Source organism: Trichomycterus rosablanca, chromosome 1, assembly GCF_030014385.1.
Source record: "Trichomycterus rosablanca isolate fTriRos1 chromosome 1, fTriRos1.hap1, whole genome shotgun sequence".
In the NCBI taxonomy this organism is placed as follows: Eukaryota; Metazoa; Chordata; class Actinopteri; order Siluriformes; family Trichomycteridae; genus Trichomycterus; species Trichomycterus rosablanca.
This window is the reverse complement of record NC_085988.1, coordinates 67,935,831-67,955,334: the sequence shown is the minus strand read 5'-3', so window position 1 is coordinate 67,955,334 and position 19,504 is coordinate 67,935,831. Positions and strand designations below refer to the sequence as shown.

Below are 19,504 nucleotides of genomic sequence, written 5' to 3'. Positions count from 1 at the left end.
AAAAGGCAGAAATCATGGTAATAGGACTGACCATGTGAAGGTGCTAAGTGCAATAAGTTAGAAATTAAATTAAAGCTGCAAATTGGAAGATTTTTGTTGTACTTAATACCAGGGTGGCTCTGATTTTAATTATAGTAGTCTAAATTTATCAAAATTTAAATATAATGGAAAAGACATTTTCTTACCTACTATGAAAATTACATAAAAAAAACTCATTAGTTAAAAAGAAAACAGAATGCATCAGATGAGTACACTGGCTTGAACACAAGCTCATGAACAAGCAGTTAAAAGCCTCAAATTAGCATAATGTTCCTTGACAAATTGTGCATTTCTTCCTTACATCCATTGTGTACTGTTGCTTCAAAGCAACAGTAACCCTGATCAAGATGAGGAGTTAACTAAAGATAAATTTGAAAATCAGGGGAAAATACCATTACTGAGTTAAAACATGATTATAAATACAACTGCTGTATTCTAATGACTGTTTCAGAGGTCTTACAAATTCAGATACCGCTTTAGCCAGGACTGGTCAACCCTTTACTATCAAGGTTTAGTTAACAATCATTAGGAGTCATTCATAATTTTCAGGCTTGGTGTAGTCTGAAGTAGTATAAATATTGGAGCATGAAGATACATTCTTGATTGTAAAAGGGGAACATCACAGTTCATGTTCAGAAATGTTGGGGTGCATAGACCTCAAATCTACCATCCAGCAGCTTTAAAGAATAATAACATTTTCTGGGTTTAAGAAGAACTTGGAGACCATCACACTAACGAGATAAAGATCATGACTACAGAACAAGGCAATGAACATAAAACCCAATCTGCACATTATAGACGAAAAAAGTTGGTGAGCTTGCTTTGCCCCACAATAAGATTTTTGATTTTTGATTTTTCGTTGCTGCTCTTCTTCCCTCGTCCTGGGTTACATGCTTTAGAGGGAGGTCTCTTCTGGGGTGGCTGTTTCTCATCCACACACTCTCTGTTTGATAGCTTTCTCTTAGAAGTTTTGGTACCACTGGTGGCCTTTCCTGAAGCACCTGTTTTAGGATAGCTGTTGATGCACCTTTGTTCCAGAGCCGTTTTGTGTCCCGAGTCACTACGAGCCAAACCTGCAACATCGTGTTCCAATTCCACTGAAAAGATAAAATGCAGGGAACCATCTTTAGAATGAACAAAACAGTGAAGAGGAGGGTGACGAAACAAAGAGGAAGTCATTAAAATGCTGACATTAGCCTGTAGTTTAACAGGCAGTAAGTTTTACAGAGCTGAACCTGGACATGTCATGCACTGCAGTAAAGTAAGCCCACAATTGCCCCCCCTTTCCCCCACACAGTTTTATTACTACGTAGGTGAATACAGGCAGGTTTAATGGGAAGGGGAATAATTTAAAAGGTTAAAGCTTCAATACCAGTTCTCATGCTGGAACTGGGAAATCATGCAGACAGTGTGACGTCAAAAAGGGACCTAGAAATCTCTTATTAGTCTGTGTTTGTGTGTGAAACTTCCAAAAAACAAAGTACACAAAAGCACTAGAGACTAGTCTTTCTTATCTGAGAAGTGGAGGCATTACCTTGGTTTTCATGCTGTTTTTCTGCTTGTTCAGATTCTTCCTCATGGAGAATGTCAGTAGGACCGTGGATACATTTAGGAGCAGGATGAACACAGGTGGGGAGCTGACTTGTGCTTGGAAAGTTCAGCACACGATTTAAAGGCAGGCCATCATCCGCATACGTGCAGGCAAACTGGGAGCGGATGACTTTCTTCTTTTCCTTTACCTGAAAACAAAAAGATACAATTATTTAAGGAGAAAAAGCATTTCCTAGGTTCTATTAACATTTACAGAAATTGCTCAGCATAATTATTTCAAGTTTACACTGTTCCAAACAAATCCAAAACCGATCATTAGGTAAAGTTTACTTTGTGCCATAAATGTGAAGCATTTCATTTGAATCTGTGTGGTTACATACAAAAATGATTTAATGATGTGTGTTAATGCCTTATTTGCTCCATGTGCATTTGCTCACTGATATAAATGGGGGTGACCTCTGAATACAATATAACAAATGTCTAATCAAACGAGTCTCACATAATTTGAGCCTGGGCATTTAGTCATTATTCCATGAGCTTTTCCTCTCAACATTGTGAAACAAACTACATTTTATTTAATATTTTAATTGCATAGAAAGAAAAATCTGGAATTCCTGGTCAGAATGTTCAGCTATTTAACAAAAATAGTTTGTCTTATTTGTGATGTTTATTTGCTATGAAGTATGAAAGTTTGATAAGAATACACTTGTATTACTCTACTGTAGACCCAGTTTGTTTGTACTTGAAAATTATCCAGAAAATTCCAATATCCACGGCTGATATGCAGTAATTTATAGAATTCAACACACTCCTACTAATACTGTATTTAAGTCCTTCACATTTAAAGTTATTTAACCTAAAGTTGTTGTTAAATGGATGTAAAATGAAGCAAAAATAAATAGCAACATACTTTAAAACCATTTTTCAAAAAACCTTATTAACTAAATGTAACTAATTTCCTTTGCCCTTTTCTTTACTCACCTTTAACAAGAGTCTCAATACTCAACTGTTTATTATGAGCTTTTTACATTTGACATTGAAGAAAGAGAGTGCAGATGCTATAAGTGTAATTTGCTGACTTGTGCTCTCCACTTAGAGAGAACGGTCAGTACAAACCAATACGGTTATTCTGAATTATCACAAGATCAATATTATGAAACATAATCCTAATGGTATTAGTCTATTTCAGCATGAAAATAGCCCCCATTCACATGGCACCATGGGTCTCTGAGATAAAGAGCACATGCCTTTAAATGGTTTGAGCAGTATAAATATTACACAGTCACCAGATCACAATCCAGTTGATTGGCTGTGGGTGAAATGCATGCTTCAAATACAGTACATACACTTACATATAACCTAAACATTTTAGACACCTGACCATTTTCCAAACAAACTGGATGACATCAGCTTGGATAAAACTGTTACAGTGCGACAAGGAAGACTCATTATGGAGACAACAGGAAACAATAACCTTTTAGGTTTCCTCCTTGTTAGTCAAGTTACGTAAGCAATATTAAAGCTTCAAAGCTAAACGGATGCGGAAAAGCTTCCAGCAGTCATATTCAGGAAGCAATGTGCTACCCAGGGACCATTACTAGCCACTCCTGGGAAGACAGCCAGAGTGGAGGCTGCTAAAGTGACATCTGCTAACACAATTTTCAAGAAACGTTATTTCAAAATGTGTTTAGCATGCATGCTTGGACAGAGCTCTGTGCAGTTCATCTCTTGATTAAAAAGCCCTCTCCTCTAACATAAAACTATCACTGTTTAACATTAGTCTGAATAAAACACATCTATATACAGTGTATCACAAAAGTGAGTACACCCCTCACATTTCTGCAGATATTTAAGTATATCTTTTCATGGGACAACACTGACAAAATGACACTTTGACACAATGAAAAGTAGTCTGTGTGCAGCTTATATAACAGTGTAAACTTATTCTTCCCTCAAAATAACTCAATATACAGCCATTAATGTCTAAACCACCGGCAACAAAAGTGAGTACACCCCTTAGTGAAAGTTCCTGAAGTGTCAATATTTTGTGTGTCCACCATTATTTCCCAGAACTGCCTTAACTCTCCTGGGCATGGAGTTTACCAGAGCTTCACAGGTTGCCACTGGAATGCTTTTCTACTCCTCCATGACGACATCACGGAGCTGGCGGATATTCGAGACTTTGCGCTCCTCCACCTTCCGCTTGAGGATGCCCCAAAGATGTTCTATTGGGTTTAGGTCTGGAGACATGCTTGGCAAGTCCATCACCTTTACCCTCAGCCTCTTCAATAAAGCAGTGGTCGTCTTATAGGTGTGTTTGGGGTCATTATCATGCTGGAACACTGCCCTGCGACCCAGTTTCCGGAGGGAGGGAATCATGCTCTGCTTCAGTATTTCACAGTACATATTGGAGTTCATGTGTCCCTCAATGAAATGTAACTCCCCAACACCTGCTGCACTCATGCAGCCCCAGACCATGGCATTCCCACCACCATGCTTGACTGTAGGCATGACCCACTTATCTTTGTACTCCTCACCTGATTGCCGCCACACATGCTTGAGACCATCTGAACCAAACAAATTAATCTTGGTCTCATCAGACCATAGGACATGGTTCCAGTAATCCATGTCCTTTGTTGACATGTCTTCAGCAAACTGTTTGCAGTGCTTTCTTGTGTAGAGACTTCAGAAGAGGCTTCCTTCTGGGGTGACAGCCATGCAGACCAATTTGATGTAGTGTGCGGCGTATGGTCTGAGCACTGACAGGCTGACCCCCCACCTTTTCAATCTCTGCAGCAATGCTGACAGCACTCCTGCGCCTATCTTTCAAAGACAGCAGTTGGATGTGACGCTGAGCACGTGCACTCAGCTTCTTTGGACGACCAACACGAGGTCTGTTCTGAGTGGACCCTGCTCTTTTAAAACGCTGGATGATCTTGGCCACTGTGCTGCAGCTCAGTTTCAGGGTGTTGGCAATCTTCTTGTAGCCTTGGCCATCTTCATGTAGCGCAACAATTCGTCTTTTAAGATCCTCAGAGAGTTCTTTGCCATGAGGTGCCATGTTGGAACTTTCAGTGACCAGTATGAGAGAGTGTGAGAGCTGTACTACTAAATTGAACACACCTGCTCCCTATGCACACCTGAGACCTAGTAACACTAACAAGTCACATGACATTTTGGAGGGAAAATGACAAGCAGTGCTCAATTTGGACATTTAGGGGTGTAGTCTCTTAGGGGTGTACTCACTTTTGTTGCCGGTGGTTTGGACATTAATGGCTGTATATTGAGTTATTTTGAGGGAAGAATAAATTTACACTGTTATATAAGCTGCACACAGACTACTTTTCATTGTGTCAAAGTGTCATTTTGTCAGTGTTGTCCCATGAAAAGATATACTTAAATATCTGCAGAAATGTGAGGGGTGTACTCACTTTTGTGATACACTGTATATATATATATATATATATATATATATATATATATATATATATATATATATATATATATATACAGTGTATCACAAAAGTGAGTACACCCCTCACATTTCTGCAAATATTTCATTATATCTTTTCATGGGACAACACTATAGACATGAAACTTGGATATAACTTAGAGTAGTCAGTGTACAACTTGTATAGCAGTGTAGATTTACTGTCTTCTGAAAATAACTCAACACACAGCCATTAATGTCTAAATGGCTGGCAACATAAGTGAGTACACCCCACAGTGAACATGTCCAAATTGTGCCCAAAGTGTCAATATTTTGTGTGACCACCATTATTATCCAGCACTGCCTTAACCCTCCTGGGCATGGAATTCACCAGAGCTGCACAGGTTGCTACTGGAATCCTCTTCCACTCCATGATGACATCACGGAGCTGGTGGATGTTAGATACCTTGAACTCCTCCACCTTCCACTTGAGGATGCGCCACAGGTGCTCAATTGGGTTTAGTCCATCACCTTTACCTTCAGCTTCCTCAGCAAGGCAGTTGTCATCTTGGAGGTTGTGTTTGGGGTCGTTATCCTGTTGGAAAACTGCCATGAGGCCCAGTTTTCGAAGGGAGGGGATCATGCTCTGTTTCAGAATGTCACAGTACATGTTGGAATTCATGTTTCCCTCAATAAACTGCAGATCCCCAGTGCCAGCAACACTCATACAGCCCAAGACCATGATGCTACCACCACCATGCTTGACTGTAGGCAAGATACAGTTGTCTTGGTACTTCTCACCAGGGCACCGCCACACATGCTGGACACCATCTGAGCCAAACAAGTTTATCTTGGTCTCGTCAGACCACAGGGCATTCCAGTAATCCATGTTCTTGGACTGCTTGTCTTCAGCAAACTGTTTGCGGGTTTTCTTGTGCGTCAGCTTCCTTCTGGGATGACGACCATGCAGACCGAGTTGATGCAGTGTGCGGCGTATGGTCTGAGCACTGACAGGCTGACCTCCCACGTCTTCAACCTCTGCAGCAATGCTGGCAGCACTCGTGTCTATTTTTTAAAGCCAACCTCTGGATATGACGCAGAACACGTGGACTCAACTTCTTTGGTCGACCCTGGCGAAGCCTGTTCCGAGTGGAACCTGTCCTGGAAAACCGTTGTATGACCGTGGCCACCATGCTGTAGCTCAGTTTCAGGGTGTTAGCAATCTTCTTATAGCCCAGGCCATCTTTGTGGAGAGCAACAATTCTATTTCTCACATCCTCAGAGAGTTCTTTGCCATGAGGTGCCATGTTGAATATCCAGTGGCCAGTATGAGAGAATTGTACCCAAAACACCAAATTTAACAGCCCTGCTCCCCATTTACACCTGGGACCTTGACACATGACACCAGGGAGGGACAACGACACATTTGGGCACAATTTGGACATGTTCACTGTGGGGTGTACTCACTTATGTTGCCAGCTATTTAGACATTAATGGCTGTGTGTTGAGTTATTTTCAGAAGACAGTAAATCTACACTGCTATACAAGCTGTACACTGACTACTCTAAGTTATATCCAAGTTTCATGTCTATAGTGTTGTCCCATGAAAAGATATAATGAAATATTTGCAGAAATGTGAGGGGTGTACTCACTTTTGTGATACACTGTGTGTATATATATATATATATATATATATATATATATATATATATATATATATATATATATATATATATATATATACAGTGTATCACAAAAGTGAGTACACCCCTCACATTTCTGCAAATATTTCATTATATCTTTTCATATATATACAGTGTATCACAAAAGTGAGTACACCCCTCACATTTCTGCAGATATTTAAGTATATCTTTTCATGGGACAACACTGACAAAATGACACTTTGACACAATGAAAAGTAGTCTGTGTGCAGCTTATATAACAGTGTAAATTTATTCTTTCCTCAAAATAACTCAATATACAGCCATTAATGTCTAAACCACCGGCAACAAAAGTGAGTACACCCCTAAGAGACTACACCCCTAAATGTCCAAATTGAGCACTGCTTGTCATTTTCCCTCCAAAATGTCATGTGATTTGTTAGTGTTACTAGGTCTCAGGTGTGCATAGGGAGCATGTGTGTTCAATTTAGTAGTACAGCTCTCACACTCTCTCATACTGGTCACTGAAAGTTCCAACATGGCACCTCATGGCAAAGAACTCTCTGAGGATCTTAAAAGACGAATTGTTGCGCTACATGAAGATGGCCAAGGCTACGAGAAGATTGCCAACACCCTGAAACTGAGCTGCAGCACAGTGGCCAAGATCATCCAGCGTTTTAAAAGAGCAGGGTCCACTCAGAACAGACCTCGCCTTGGTCGTCCAAAGAAGCTGAGTGCACGTGCTCAGCGTCACATCCAACTGCTGTCTTTGAAAGATAGGCACAGGAGTGCTGTCAGCATTGCTGCAGAGATTGAAAAGGTGGGGGGTCAGCCTGTCAGTGCTCAGACCATACGCCGCACACTACATCAAATTGGTCTGCATGGCTGTCACCACAGAAGGAAGCCTCTTCTGAAGTCTCTACACAAGAAAGCCCGCAAACAGTTTGCTGAAGACATGTCAACAAAGGACATGGATTACTGGAACCATGTCCTATGGTCTGATGAGACCAAGATTAATTTGTTTGGTTCAGATGGTCTCAAGCATGTGTGGCGGCAATCAGGTGAGGAGTACAAAGATAAGTGTGTCATGCCTACAGTCAAGCATGGTGGTGGGAATGCCATGGTCTGGGGCTGCATAAGTGCAGCAGGTGTTGGGGAGTTACATTTCATTGAGGGACACATGAACTCCAATATGTACTGTGAAATACTGAAGCAGAGCATGATCCCCTCCCTCCGGAAACTGGGTCGCAGGGCAGTGTTCCAGCATGATAATGACCCCAAACACACCTCTAAGACGACCACTGCTTTATTGAAGAGGCTGAGGGTAAAGGTGATGGACTGGCTAAGCATGTCTCCAGACCTAAACCCAATAGAACATCTTTGGGGCATCCTCAAGCGGAAGGTGGAGGAGCGCAAAGTCTCGAATATCCGCCAGCTCCGTGATGTCGTCATGGAGGAGTGGAAAAGCATTCCAGTGGCAACCTGTGAAGCTCTGGTAAACTCCATGCCCAGGAGAGTTAAGGCAGTTCTGGGAAATAATGGTGGCCACACAAAATATTGACACTTCAGGAACTTTCACTAAGGGGTGTACTCACTTTTGTTGCCGGTGGTTTAGCCATTAATGGCTGTATATTAAGTTATTTTGAGGGAAGAATAAATTTACACTGTTATATAAGCTGCACACAGACTACTTTTCATTGTGTCAAAGTGTCATTTTGTCAGTGTTGTCCCATGAAAAGATATACTTAAATATCTGCAGAAATGTGAGGGATGTACTCACTTTTGTGATACACTGTATATATATATATATATATATATACACACACACACACAGTGGGGGAAATAAGTATTATAAAACGGATAGTTCCAGTCCTAAAATCTGATTGGCTGAGCCGCGTTCGAAGCCGTTGTAAAATCCCCGATAAACGCACACCTAGGACCACCTCACATCATTCCATATTAATACGCCACTGAATCGAAAAAGTTAATGTTATTTTCACCCTCACACTATTACAACAACACTGACAGTTAGTTGCAAGGAACAGCCTTGGTACTCATTTACCTTACAATCAGGCTGCTCTTGTTGATTCTGAACACGATTTCGCAAGGGCTTTGGAGAGATTCCTGTGGGAGCTTCTGGAGATCTGAAGGCATAGCGAGAAGATAATTATACTTTCAAACTATTACTTTTTTTGTATACATATATACAGATTACTCAATTACCTAAAGTAAAACTGGGTTCTCTGGCATTTGCATCCTGTAACTTCAGATGTTTCTAGAACTTGATTAGAGTTCACCTGTTGCAATATAAATTGCTTGTACATAGTTTGGAAAGATACACCCGAATCTATAAGGGTCCTTAATTTACACTGCATTATCAGTACAAAAACCAAGCCATGAAGTCCAAAGAACTGTATGTGAATTTTTGCCATCAGATTGTAGATGGGGGCAAGAAACATCTTTGAGTTTTTGTCTGCTCAGGAAAAAGCTTTTAGACTAGCACAAATGTTCAGTGTTTAACAGCCAAAGTAACACTGAACTGGCTTTGGAGCAAGACTCTCTGTTAGGACTACCATCGTCAGGTCTTTCCACAGATGTTTGTTTCCCTGCAAGATGATCTGCTATAAAGAATGGGATAAACTGCTCAAATCCATGTGTGAGCTTAGAGCTTGTGGAGACATTAAAGATGACTTGCAGCTGTATTTGCTGCAATAGGGGTATTTAGAATGAGCATGTTTGCAAAAAAAATTATAAATTAAACATTCTATGCACTATTGCAAGACTTTAGGGAGGGTCACTATCAAGAGTTGGTTTAATTGTTTAATACATTTAAGTTGGTTGGTTTAATACATTGTGCTGTATAGTTAGTTGAACTATATGTGTAATCCAAATGAACATACTTGTAAAGAGTGAGCAGACATAGCCCCTCAGTTCCATTCATAAAGGCCTGATCGTTGGTGAGGAGTTGTGCTTTATTTCTACAAGGCTGCACCAATGCTTCTTCATCCAGCAAAGTGATCAGCACTTTTATAGTCTCTCTCCCCGCATACGCAGTAGCATGATTAATGGCATAAGCTCTGGGCTGGAAAAAAGGGGTAGAAGGGGAGGGGAAAAAGGAGGAGGGTTGGTCAATGACAAAAGGACCAAATTATTAAAGATTCTGTCTTTACCAAAATAAACATTTAGATATCATGCATTTTATCAACAATTATCTGATCCATATATTGGTATTTGTTTCAGCCCTAGATACCAGACAACAAAAGGTCAAGTGGAGTCTTTCATGATGCAACAACCTGACTACCGTTTTCTACCATAAAAGAAAAGTCAAGGAAGTCAAGTACTGTTTTGACTCATTGTTTTATAGATAAACGCTTTAAATCAAATCAAATGTAGCTGATTTAACTCATCATTTAATTCTGTACATATGAAATTTTTTAGACCTATGCAAATATGTTAACAAGGAATCCACATGCATTGTGTAACTCACTGTCAATTACTGTGCCTTAATATATATATATTTTTTTCTTAGATTATATTAAAAATGTACAAATGCTCTACCCGTGCTGGACTAATTCCTGTGCCAAGAGCAGACTCCTTCTGACGGGTGTGTATTTGACGTATCCTTTCTTTGAGGTCGTTTACAGCATCTTCCACAGGAGTGTACACTGGGTCAGCATTACTAAGACCCTTCAGGAGAGCTGCTCTAATGCTGGACACCATCCTGGCTCCAGCAGCACTAGAAGAGGACAGAAAAGATTTTAAAAGGAAATGAACTGATTGACTCCACTAGAAACCAGGTGTCAGGAATATCGGTTTGAGGCAAAAGTTAATCATTTTACAAGAGCTAAAAAAAAGAGCAAGGAAAACACCTTGCCTATCAGATTTCATTATCAGACTACTGATATTCCAGAGCTGCACATGTGCCTGTGTAAACTGCACATGCCTGCGTGGACGCATTAGCAAATGTAAACACAAGGGCGAAGCCGGGAAAGGAGCCGGCCTGAATCCCTGACCCAGCTTTCATGTGAGGGAATTACAGTAACAGAATCATCTGGGAAAACAGATGTGAACCTTACTAGAGACCCTGATCCGGCAAGAATGGGTGTTTGTGTGTGGTAACATAGTATTCCATGAGGTGCAGAGTGGGAAGCTAGGAGGGTCACAGGCTGATGAAAGAACCCTTTTGGCTGAGAATGAATCAGACAATCTTCTGTGAGAAGACCCATAGCTGTGAAACGAGACTTCCACAGCAGGTTCAAGGCACTTGCTTCTCAGCATGAACACACTGATGCAGAAGAAAATTATCTTTAGGCCTTCATGAGTCAATCAAAGCCTCCCAAATAAAGTTTTTTTTTTTTTTGATTGTTGGAACAATCAAGGAAAAATTTCAAAGCATGATGCTTAATCAGCAATCAAAATCACAGAAGAACATAATTTCCTTTTGGCTTTTTTAAAACTATGGACTTTGATATTTTCCAGAAAAAACATGCTTAAACAATTTAACCCATATTATTAGTGACGCTGACATCAATGGATTTTGAAAGATGAAAACTAGATTTTCAGATAATGTAGGTGTATTTTGATAGAGTTATTACATGGATAAGATAAAAATCTGTACAGAAAATCAAAAGGAGGTTAAGACATTTAGAGCAGAGGTTTCCAGAGAAGCACTTGTCTGCTGTCTACAGCAACACAGCCAAATAGTACAAAGTCAACTGTACAGGAATATTTGGTGCCAACAGTGTCTACAGTTTGGGACTAATATTGAGATTATGAATAAACAAAAAAAAAACCTCAACCCACCCACACTAGATGGATATTGACATGTATATGCTAGGAAGATGTTAAATGCAATTTATGTTGGAGGTCAACAGCTTTTAAATCAGTGCATGTACAGTGGGACCAAAAAGTATTTAGTCAGCCACTGATTGTGCAAGTTCTCCTACTTAGAAAGATGAGAGAGGTCTGTAGTTTTAATCATAGGTACACTTCAACTATGAGAGACAAAATGAGAAAAATAAAATCCAGGAAATCACATTGTAGGATTTTTAAAGAATTTATTTGTAAATTATGGTGGAAAATAAGTATTTGGTCACCCACAAACAAGCAAGATTTCTGGCTCTCACAGACCTGTAACTTCTTCTTTAAGAAGCTCTTCTGTCCTCCACTCGTTACCTGTATTAATGGCACCTGTTTGACCTCGTTATCTGTATAAAAGACACCTGTCCACAGCCTCAAACAGTCAGACTCCAAACTCAACCATGGCCAAGACCAAAGAGCTGTCGAAGGACACCAAGAAGAACATTTGTGGAGGGAGTTGAAAGTCCGTGTTGCCCAGCGACAGCCCCAAAACATCACTGCTCTAGAGGAGATCTGCATGGAGGAATGGGCCAAAATACCAGCTACAGTGTGTGCAAACCTGGTGAAGACTTACAGGAAACGTTTGACCTCTGTCATTGCCAACAAAGGTTATGTTACAAAGTATTGAGTTGAACTTTTGTTATTGACCAAATACTTATTTTCCACCATAATTTACAAATAAATTCTTTAAAAATCCTACAATGTGATTTCCTGGATTTTATTTTTCTCATTTTGTCTCTCATAGTTGAAGTGTACCTATGATGAAAATTACAGACCTCTCTCATCTTTCTAAGTAGGAGAACTTGCACAATCAGTGGCTGACTAAATACTTTTTGGCCCCACTGTAAATATTCTGTGGTTAAATCTCACAATCTGTACACATTTGCATTTCATGTTCATTATTCACCTGCATGGCTAGACTGCGTTTCTGCAAAAATACTGGCATCATTAATTTTAAACTATGGCTTGTTCTAACTAAACAAGCTGCATCATTTCTGCTTTCTATAACAATAAATAAAGTGTTAACAGTTGCATGCATCTCCTTTCTGCTTTTTATAATGGTGTTTTTAATAATGTTAAATACTGGTCCCAGCAAAGCACCTGGTTTTAATTAGCTTTAGTGTGTGCGCAAGAACCTGACGCAGTTTTGATTGCCAAACTTCTGACCCACATCTACAACTTCCTTTTCATATCCTATTGCATCCCTCAAGTCTGGAAGGTGTGCGAAATTGTGAAGGCCAATCAATTCTCCCCTCTCCCATCAACAATTACTATTAAAATTGCTAATGTCAGAGATTTGTATGACTGGCTGGCACTTTCTGCAAACTTGGTTTCCTAAAAGAGCTAACGCTGTTTTGAACATATTGTAGTACTGCAACTGTAGACTGAATGAGAATTGGCTACACAACACTGTTCACCATTCACTTTTGTTTCGCCATAAACAACTCACACATATGTAATGAAACTCTCATAGGAGAAGGTCTGGACTCTTGTCTGCTGTCTACAGCATACAGAAAATTTACAGTATCAGGGGAGCATATGAAAAACCACAGCAGTGTGTGTCAACAATAAAAGTGGAAATGTTTGATACATTTCACATCAGTTCACCAAGGTTTTACAGTTTGTAATAAAAATATGTACATTCTAAAAATAGGTATGATTTTACATACCCAATTTCAAAAAGGTTGGAACCTTAAGTTAAAATGCAAATGATAACAGAAAACAGTGATTTATAATCTGTTTAAGAGATATTTAATTGAAAAATCACAGAGTTGTTTTACTTTCATGAGAAATATAACCACAAGGTTCCAGTAATACCTCAGAAAACACTTGTCAGTAAACACAGCTATTTAATGCAATTACATACTCCATATGCAAAGCAAAAGCCTTAAATCATTCAGAAACTCCACTAACTTTCATGGGCCTAAGCTCATTTAAACTGGACCAAATCATGTCTTCCAGACCAATGAGAAAAGGGCCATCCTGATTGCCGCCAAAGTTCAAAGGCCAACATCTGTTATGGTATGGGGTGTGTTCTTTCAAATGGCATGAGTAGCATACTCCAAAATGCGATTGCCCCTCTTAGCATTAATGGTGCCATCACAATGTGCAATTTAAACCATCCAGACAATGATTCTAGGGGGAAGTAAAATATTGTTTTTGCAAAACAATGCCATGCCACATTCTGTATATTATATGAGCATGAGTTTGTAGTAAGCATGCAGTCCAGGCCTCTCTCCCAATAAAATTATAATAATAGTTTTTGCACCAAATAGGAAAAAGAGACCTATCTGATGTATATCAATAAAGAATAATTCAATTTTTACTATAACTGATGCTCTCAGTTCCCAATTTATTACAGAAGAAAGGGTGATGTAAAAGTGATAATTATGATTGGTCTAACTCATGCGTCATCTAAAACATGTGTTTTGATTTTCTTATGGCCTCACCTTTTTGGAACTGGTTTTGTAACCTATTCAACTGGGAGGTTTTATATAAAACACCCAGAACTCAGACTCTGTGTATTGTAACCAGTTATTGCAACACATTTTCAAATGTCAACTCTATTACAACAAATATATTCATATACAATATTTGTACAGGGTATTTGAAAATGCAGATCTGGCTACCTAGCTAGTCTGAAAAAAATTGGTAAAATTATGTTGACTGTGTTGTGGCTATATTATCCTGATCACTTTTACAACAGACTCACAGTGGTTGATTAAATCAGCTCTTAAATGGCAGTAAAGGTATTATTCAACCAGTGCTTTGTCAGCTATGCTAATAAGAGAAAAAATTAAACATAAGAGAAAAACAATACCTGGGGTCAGAGATTTCTCCCAAGATCTCTTCTAACTGGTCTGTAAAGTGGACGAACTGGGACAGGCCTTTTATGTGCTTCCTTAAGGGGTCAGATTCAGGAGGTGCATACCCTTTGCCACCCAGCTGTATTGCCCGCACAAATGAAGTTGCTGCCTGAAAAGCACCACAATAAGCAGTTAAAAGCATGGTATTAAACTATGACATGCTGAAGAATTGTGTATTCGTAACAATAGCAGATTCTGAACAATTTACCAGAAATAGAGATGTACTACTGTTGCGTGCTGCATGTTTGATGTCAGTAAAGGCTGTGTGCCCCAGAGATCGGCTAGGGGTATCAAGGGTGTGTGCAAGCGCCAAGTCGTTCTTGGTGTTTACAAGCAAGCTCATATATGAGCATAAAATCCTTTGAACTGCTCTCTGTAACTGGGGAGAGATTTGAGTTATGAATAGTCCAGAAACAAGTTTGCAACAATAAGATCACATATCCTATGTTTACCTATGCACTTAAACATATGAAGGCTTTAATGCGGAAAAAAAAACCAGTATGTATTTAAAAGTACATTTGGTAGAGGTTTTGCTTTAGTGTTTACTTGGTATCTACATGATTTCAGTGTAAAAGGAACTTGTACATTTCAATCCAGAAATGTAAAAATAATAATTGACAAATCAATCAGCTTCATTCTGTGTCAGGACTTTCTTTAAGATGGTGCCAGACTGCATTGGGCCATAAGCATAGACAATATTTGAGAAGCCCAGCATATACACTCATTAATCTGAAGCATCTGGAAGTGTCTGGGTATAAGCAAGACCCAGTTTTAGCCCACAGCATAATGCATGCCTAATTCATCCACACTTCCCTCTTAAATTACAGCTAAATGACTTAATGCTTGTGTTAATAAGGGGTGAATGGATCCTTGAAAAAGTAAAGAAAGCAGGATCTGGAGAGAAAGCCATATTGAAACACCATTGTACCTATTCGGAACGGAACTGATGGTGGGAAGAGAGGAAAAGAACAATTTCCCTTGAATAAAAACTGTACCAGTCAGCAAAATCACTGCCCGTTTGATTTAGATGCAAACAGAGTATTTGCAGACTGCTAAACCATACTTGTGGATTGCAGGATCTGGCCTTGTTTGATGGCGTGGCTGGAAACTGAGACATCAACCCAGTTTCTTCTAAAACTTCCATGTTGCCCAGCAAAAACTCAAACAGCTGCATCTGTGTGGGAAAAAAACAATACTTTGAATATGGATATTGCCAGAATTAAAATTACTGCTTGGTACAAATTGTTCCAAGGTACTCACTGCAGTTAAGGGATTCTCAGGATCCTCATCCAACCTCAACTGCTTATACATGTTGTACACATCAATCAGGTCCATTGTGTTGGTGCGCTTCAAAAAGCTGTCATACTCTTTTCGAATAAGGTCATAATTCTCTGCAAGTGGGGAGCCTTCATGGGAAAGGTGAAGCTTGTCCAAAAGCAAGCATTTCCAAGCCACCAGTACATCGCTTAAAGCCACACTGAACTCTCCACTTTCCTGGAGTAAAAGCAGAGACACACAGTTGTCGCATATTAGAGAGCAAAGGAATGGAAAAATAAAAAGTTCACTTATTTTCAAAAGATCTGTTCAGAATTTCTTGGTCTGCAGTATAGAAAGGAAAACTAATTTATATGGCCACATAAATGAAAGGGGGGCTTCTTATGTTTAAGTGTACAGTTAATACATTTTAAATCATTAAAATAGAGCAGATTAAATCCAACAACCATTTGACTTTAAATGTAAAATTCTGGAGCAAGACAAAAATAATTTCACTAACTAAAGATGAAATACTTAAAGTAATGATAGAAAAGCAGTGCCATCGCCAACCAAGTCAGTCAACCAAGTAGTGGTCAATCAACCAAGTAGTGTTAGCTATGTGAATACTGCAGGGAAAAGCAAACATCTTGATCCTAAATTGAAGGCCAAAAAAAAAAAGTTATATGAACACTTCTGACTGCCCAAGTCCTCCAACAGCACAAAACCAAATCAGCCATCAAAAGCAGAATCACAGTATTAATTGTATGAAATTTCTAAAAATATTACATCACTTATTATTACTAATTGACAGTAATTGTCTATGTAAAACATGACGAGATTAATTTCTATTTGTATTGTACAAGATAATGCAACATATAATAACAGTTTAATTAAGAACAGTTTTCAATCCCATTTAGCATAACTGAATTTTTTTGTGTATGTGGAGGTTTGTTAGTTAAAGTAAAACTTGTGCAATCTTTGTTTAAATGGTGGCTCAATATTTATGCTTTATGCAAGACCAACATCTAAGAACCTGTCTTTCTCTTGCCTAAATCTTCTTTGGTAGGATTCCATTTACACTTCAACTTGAAACGCACATTAAAACATACTACTATAGTTATTTATGTGCTGTGACTGAATGTCATTTAATTCATAATTATAAAATGTCTTCATATAATAAATGGAAAAAAAGGTTTCATACTTACTATGTGGTTTGGGACACAACACCTATTTTTTATTTTTTTATTTAAAGATTCTATTTCACTAGCTCACCATCACAGAAAGCTTATAGTTTCAGGTTCTGGGCTAAGCAATGCCTCTGGCCTAGTTAGGCAATTAAAAAACATAACGTGTCTGAGGGAGGCATTAATCATGTCATAGGGGATAGCATTGCTCTCTCTGTGAGAATCCAGCACTGGCTGCCATAAAGAAACAGCCAGCAGCTTTACATGTTGGAGGGGCTGATATTATAAGACTTTCTTGCCTGGAAGTTAAATCCTCACATTCTACATCCTTGTAAAAAGAACTAATAATTCTGGTGGATCATGCCCAATAAAAGTAATAAGGGCCAATCAGGAATAAGTTGTTGCTTAAATAATGATGACAACTGAATGAAGGAGCTAATGTTAACCATAAGTTCATGTAATGCTTCTAAATGTTTTGCCAATATAAATACCCGCTTGGTTGAAACTACACCAAAATGTTATTGCATACATTAGGGTATATTGTTTCAGCTACTTTACTAAAATGGACAAAAATATTGTCCCAAAGCTAAAAACAGTAGCATTAAGTAGCAATAATTTCCCTCTGGATAAATAAAGTGTGTGTCTATCTCTATCCATCAGTAATAAACCTGGAATTTGGTCTTTACTACTAACTTTGTTGTCGCGTCACAATCATTACACTCAAGTAGAAGTTTAAAATGTTTAAATATAAAGTGTTTTTATTAATACGACTACATACGAGGGATCTTCCAAAAGTTTTCACACTTATATTTTCGTTGGAAACAGTGAGGGTGTAGTAAAAGTAACGGAGAGTAGTAATTGGTTGTGTCGGAGAGACAGAGAGAGAGAGAGCTTCTAGTCCAGATTTGGCGCCATCTGATTTCCACCTTTTTGGACTGCTCAGATAAGCTTTATGGGGAAGAAGATTTACATGTGATAATGATGTGAAAACAGCGGTGCATCAGTGGCTATGCGCTCAACCAAAAGTTGAATTGTATAAACTGTAACTTTAGCCAATTTGTTTTACAACTCTCTACTCTGAACTAAATCTACAGAAAGTCCAAGTCAAAAGTTCTAAATGCATTTAGATTTGAAGTTGTAGAACAGGTTTGATTGTCAATACCTGTTTGCAGACCTCAGCAGCCACCAACTGGAGGACCATCAACATACTATCTGCACCATGTATAGTAGTCCTCTCTGAGTCTAGAACCCGGTGACACTCCCTTCTAAAAACACAGATCAGTGTTTTTAGGCTTACCTCATAGTTCACCATTGTCCTATCTGTACAGAAAAAAAAGAATTATTTAGGGAAGAAACAAGAAAGGGAAAAGTAGATTGATTTATATCCAAGCACCTACATATAGCAAAGTCCAAAATTGTTTAAATTACAAAGTGTTTTACATTTATTTTAACATCTATTCAATTGCAGACAGTATGGCCCCAAGATATTTCATGTTTTGTCTGGTCAACTGCATTTTATTTATTAGTACTGCAATACATTCCAAAAAAAGTTGGGACAGTAAAGCATTTACCACTTTGTAATGCTGCCATTCCTCTTCACAACAGTTAAAAGAGGTTTTGGCAGCAAGGACACCAAGTGATGGAATGTTTTAGGTGTTATTTTGTCCCATTCTTCCCACAAACATGTCTTAAGGTGTGCAACAGTAAGGGGTGTCATTGTCTCATTCTTCGTTTCAAAATTCCCCACACATTCTCTGCTGAGGACAGGTCAAGACTGCAGACAGCCCAGTGCAGCACACATACCCTCTTTTTCCATAACCATGCCTTTGTAATGTGTGCAGCATGTGGTATGTTGAAAAATGCATAGACGTCCCTGGAAAAGATCATCTTAAAGGCAGCATATAATGTACTAAAATGTCAACATACTTTCTGCATTAATGCTGCCATCAAATAGGTAAAAATTACCTTTTTTAGGTGCACTGACAACCCCCATACCATGACAGATCCTGGGATTTTGACTTATTTGTAGCAACAGTCTGGCTGGTCCTTTTCATCTATGGTCTGGAGCAAAAGGTGTCCATCTTACAAAAAAAAAAAAAAAAAAAAAATCTACAACACTGATTAGTCTAACCACAATACACGTTTTCATTGTGTGATGGTCCATCCCAGAAGTTGCCGAGCCCAGAGAACTGAATGCAACTCTGTATTATCTTGCTTGACAAACTAATCCCTTGCCCATATGGTTATATAATGGCTCTTGATGCAGTGCCATCTGAGCGAGAAGAGATCACAGGTGTTCAGCTTAGGCTTGTACCCTTGCCCTTTATGAGCTAAATTTCAAAGTCATGATTACAATCACCCATTGACATCACCTGTATAAAATCACATAATTATTTAACTTTTCCCCTCACTACTAGCCATACATTTCCCCTTTCCCAACTTTTTGGAATGTGTTGCAGGCCTGAAATGCAGAAATGGATGTAGTAACAAAGGACATGAAGTTGACCAGACATCAAATATCCTGGCTACACTGTTTTTTCATTCTTCGATCTTTTTCTGAATATGATGTTAACGTATCTGCGGTGAAACTGAGAAACGAGTAAATAAACATTTTAAATAATAAATGTAAGGACTTTTTACAACAACTAGGCAGGCAAA

At 38.8% G+C, this 19,504-nt stretch overlaps 1 protein-coding gene across 1 annotated transcript; it reads right to left on the bottom strand.

The window, feature by feature from the left end:
* Positions 1 to 179: 179 nt before the first annotated feature.
* Positions 180 to 18,158, bottom strand: parpbp (PARP1 binding protein). Its single transcript, XM_063005643.1, has 10 exons — positions 18,009 to 18,158; positions 15,669 to 15,902; positions 15,472 to 15,582; positions 14,617 to 14,787; positions 14,363 to 14,517; positions 10,240 to 10,417; positions 9,582 to 9,763; positions 8,744 to 8,825; positions 1,574 to 1,772; positions 180 to 1,136 (listed from the first exon to the last, which is right to left on the bottom strand). The coding sequence occupies exons 1-10, from the start codon at positions 18,156 to 18,158 to the stop codon at positions 832 to 834; spliced, it is 1,767 nt and encodes a 588-aa protein (XP_062861713.1). The 3' UTR covers positions 180 to 831.
* Positions 18,159 to 19,504: the final 1,346 nt, after the last annotated feature.

Bases quoted from the DNA above. Each gene is read 5' to 3' on its own strand.
- parpbp (XM_063005643.1), bottom strand. From the start codon at position 18,158: ATGGTGAACTATGAGGTAAGCCTAAAAACACTGATCTGTGTTTTTAGA. The intron at 15,903-18,008 runs GTATTGACAATC...CTTTTACTCCAG, and splicing joins CTGCTGAGGTCTGCAAACAG to GAAAGTGGAGAGTTCAGTGT. The intron at 14,788-15,471 runs GTATGGTTTAGC...ATCTCTCCCCAG, and splicing joins CCAGATCCTGCAATCCACAA to TTACAGAGAGCAGTTCAAAG.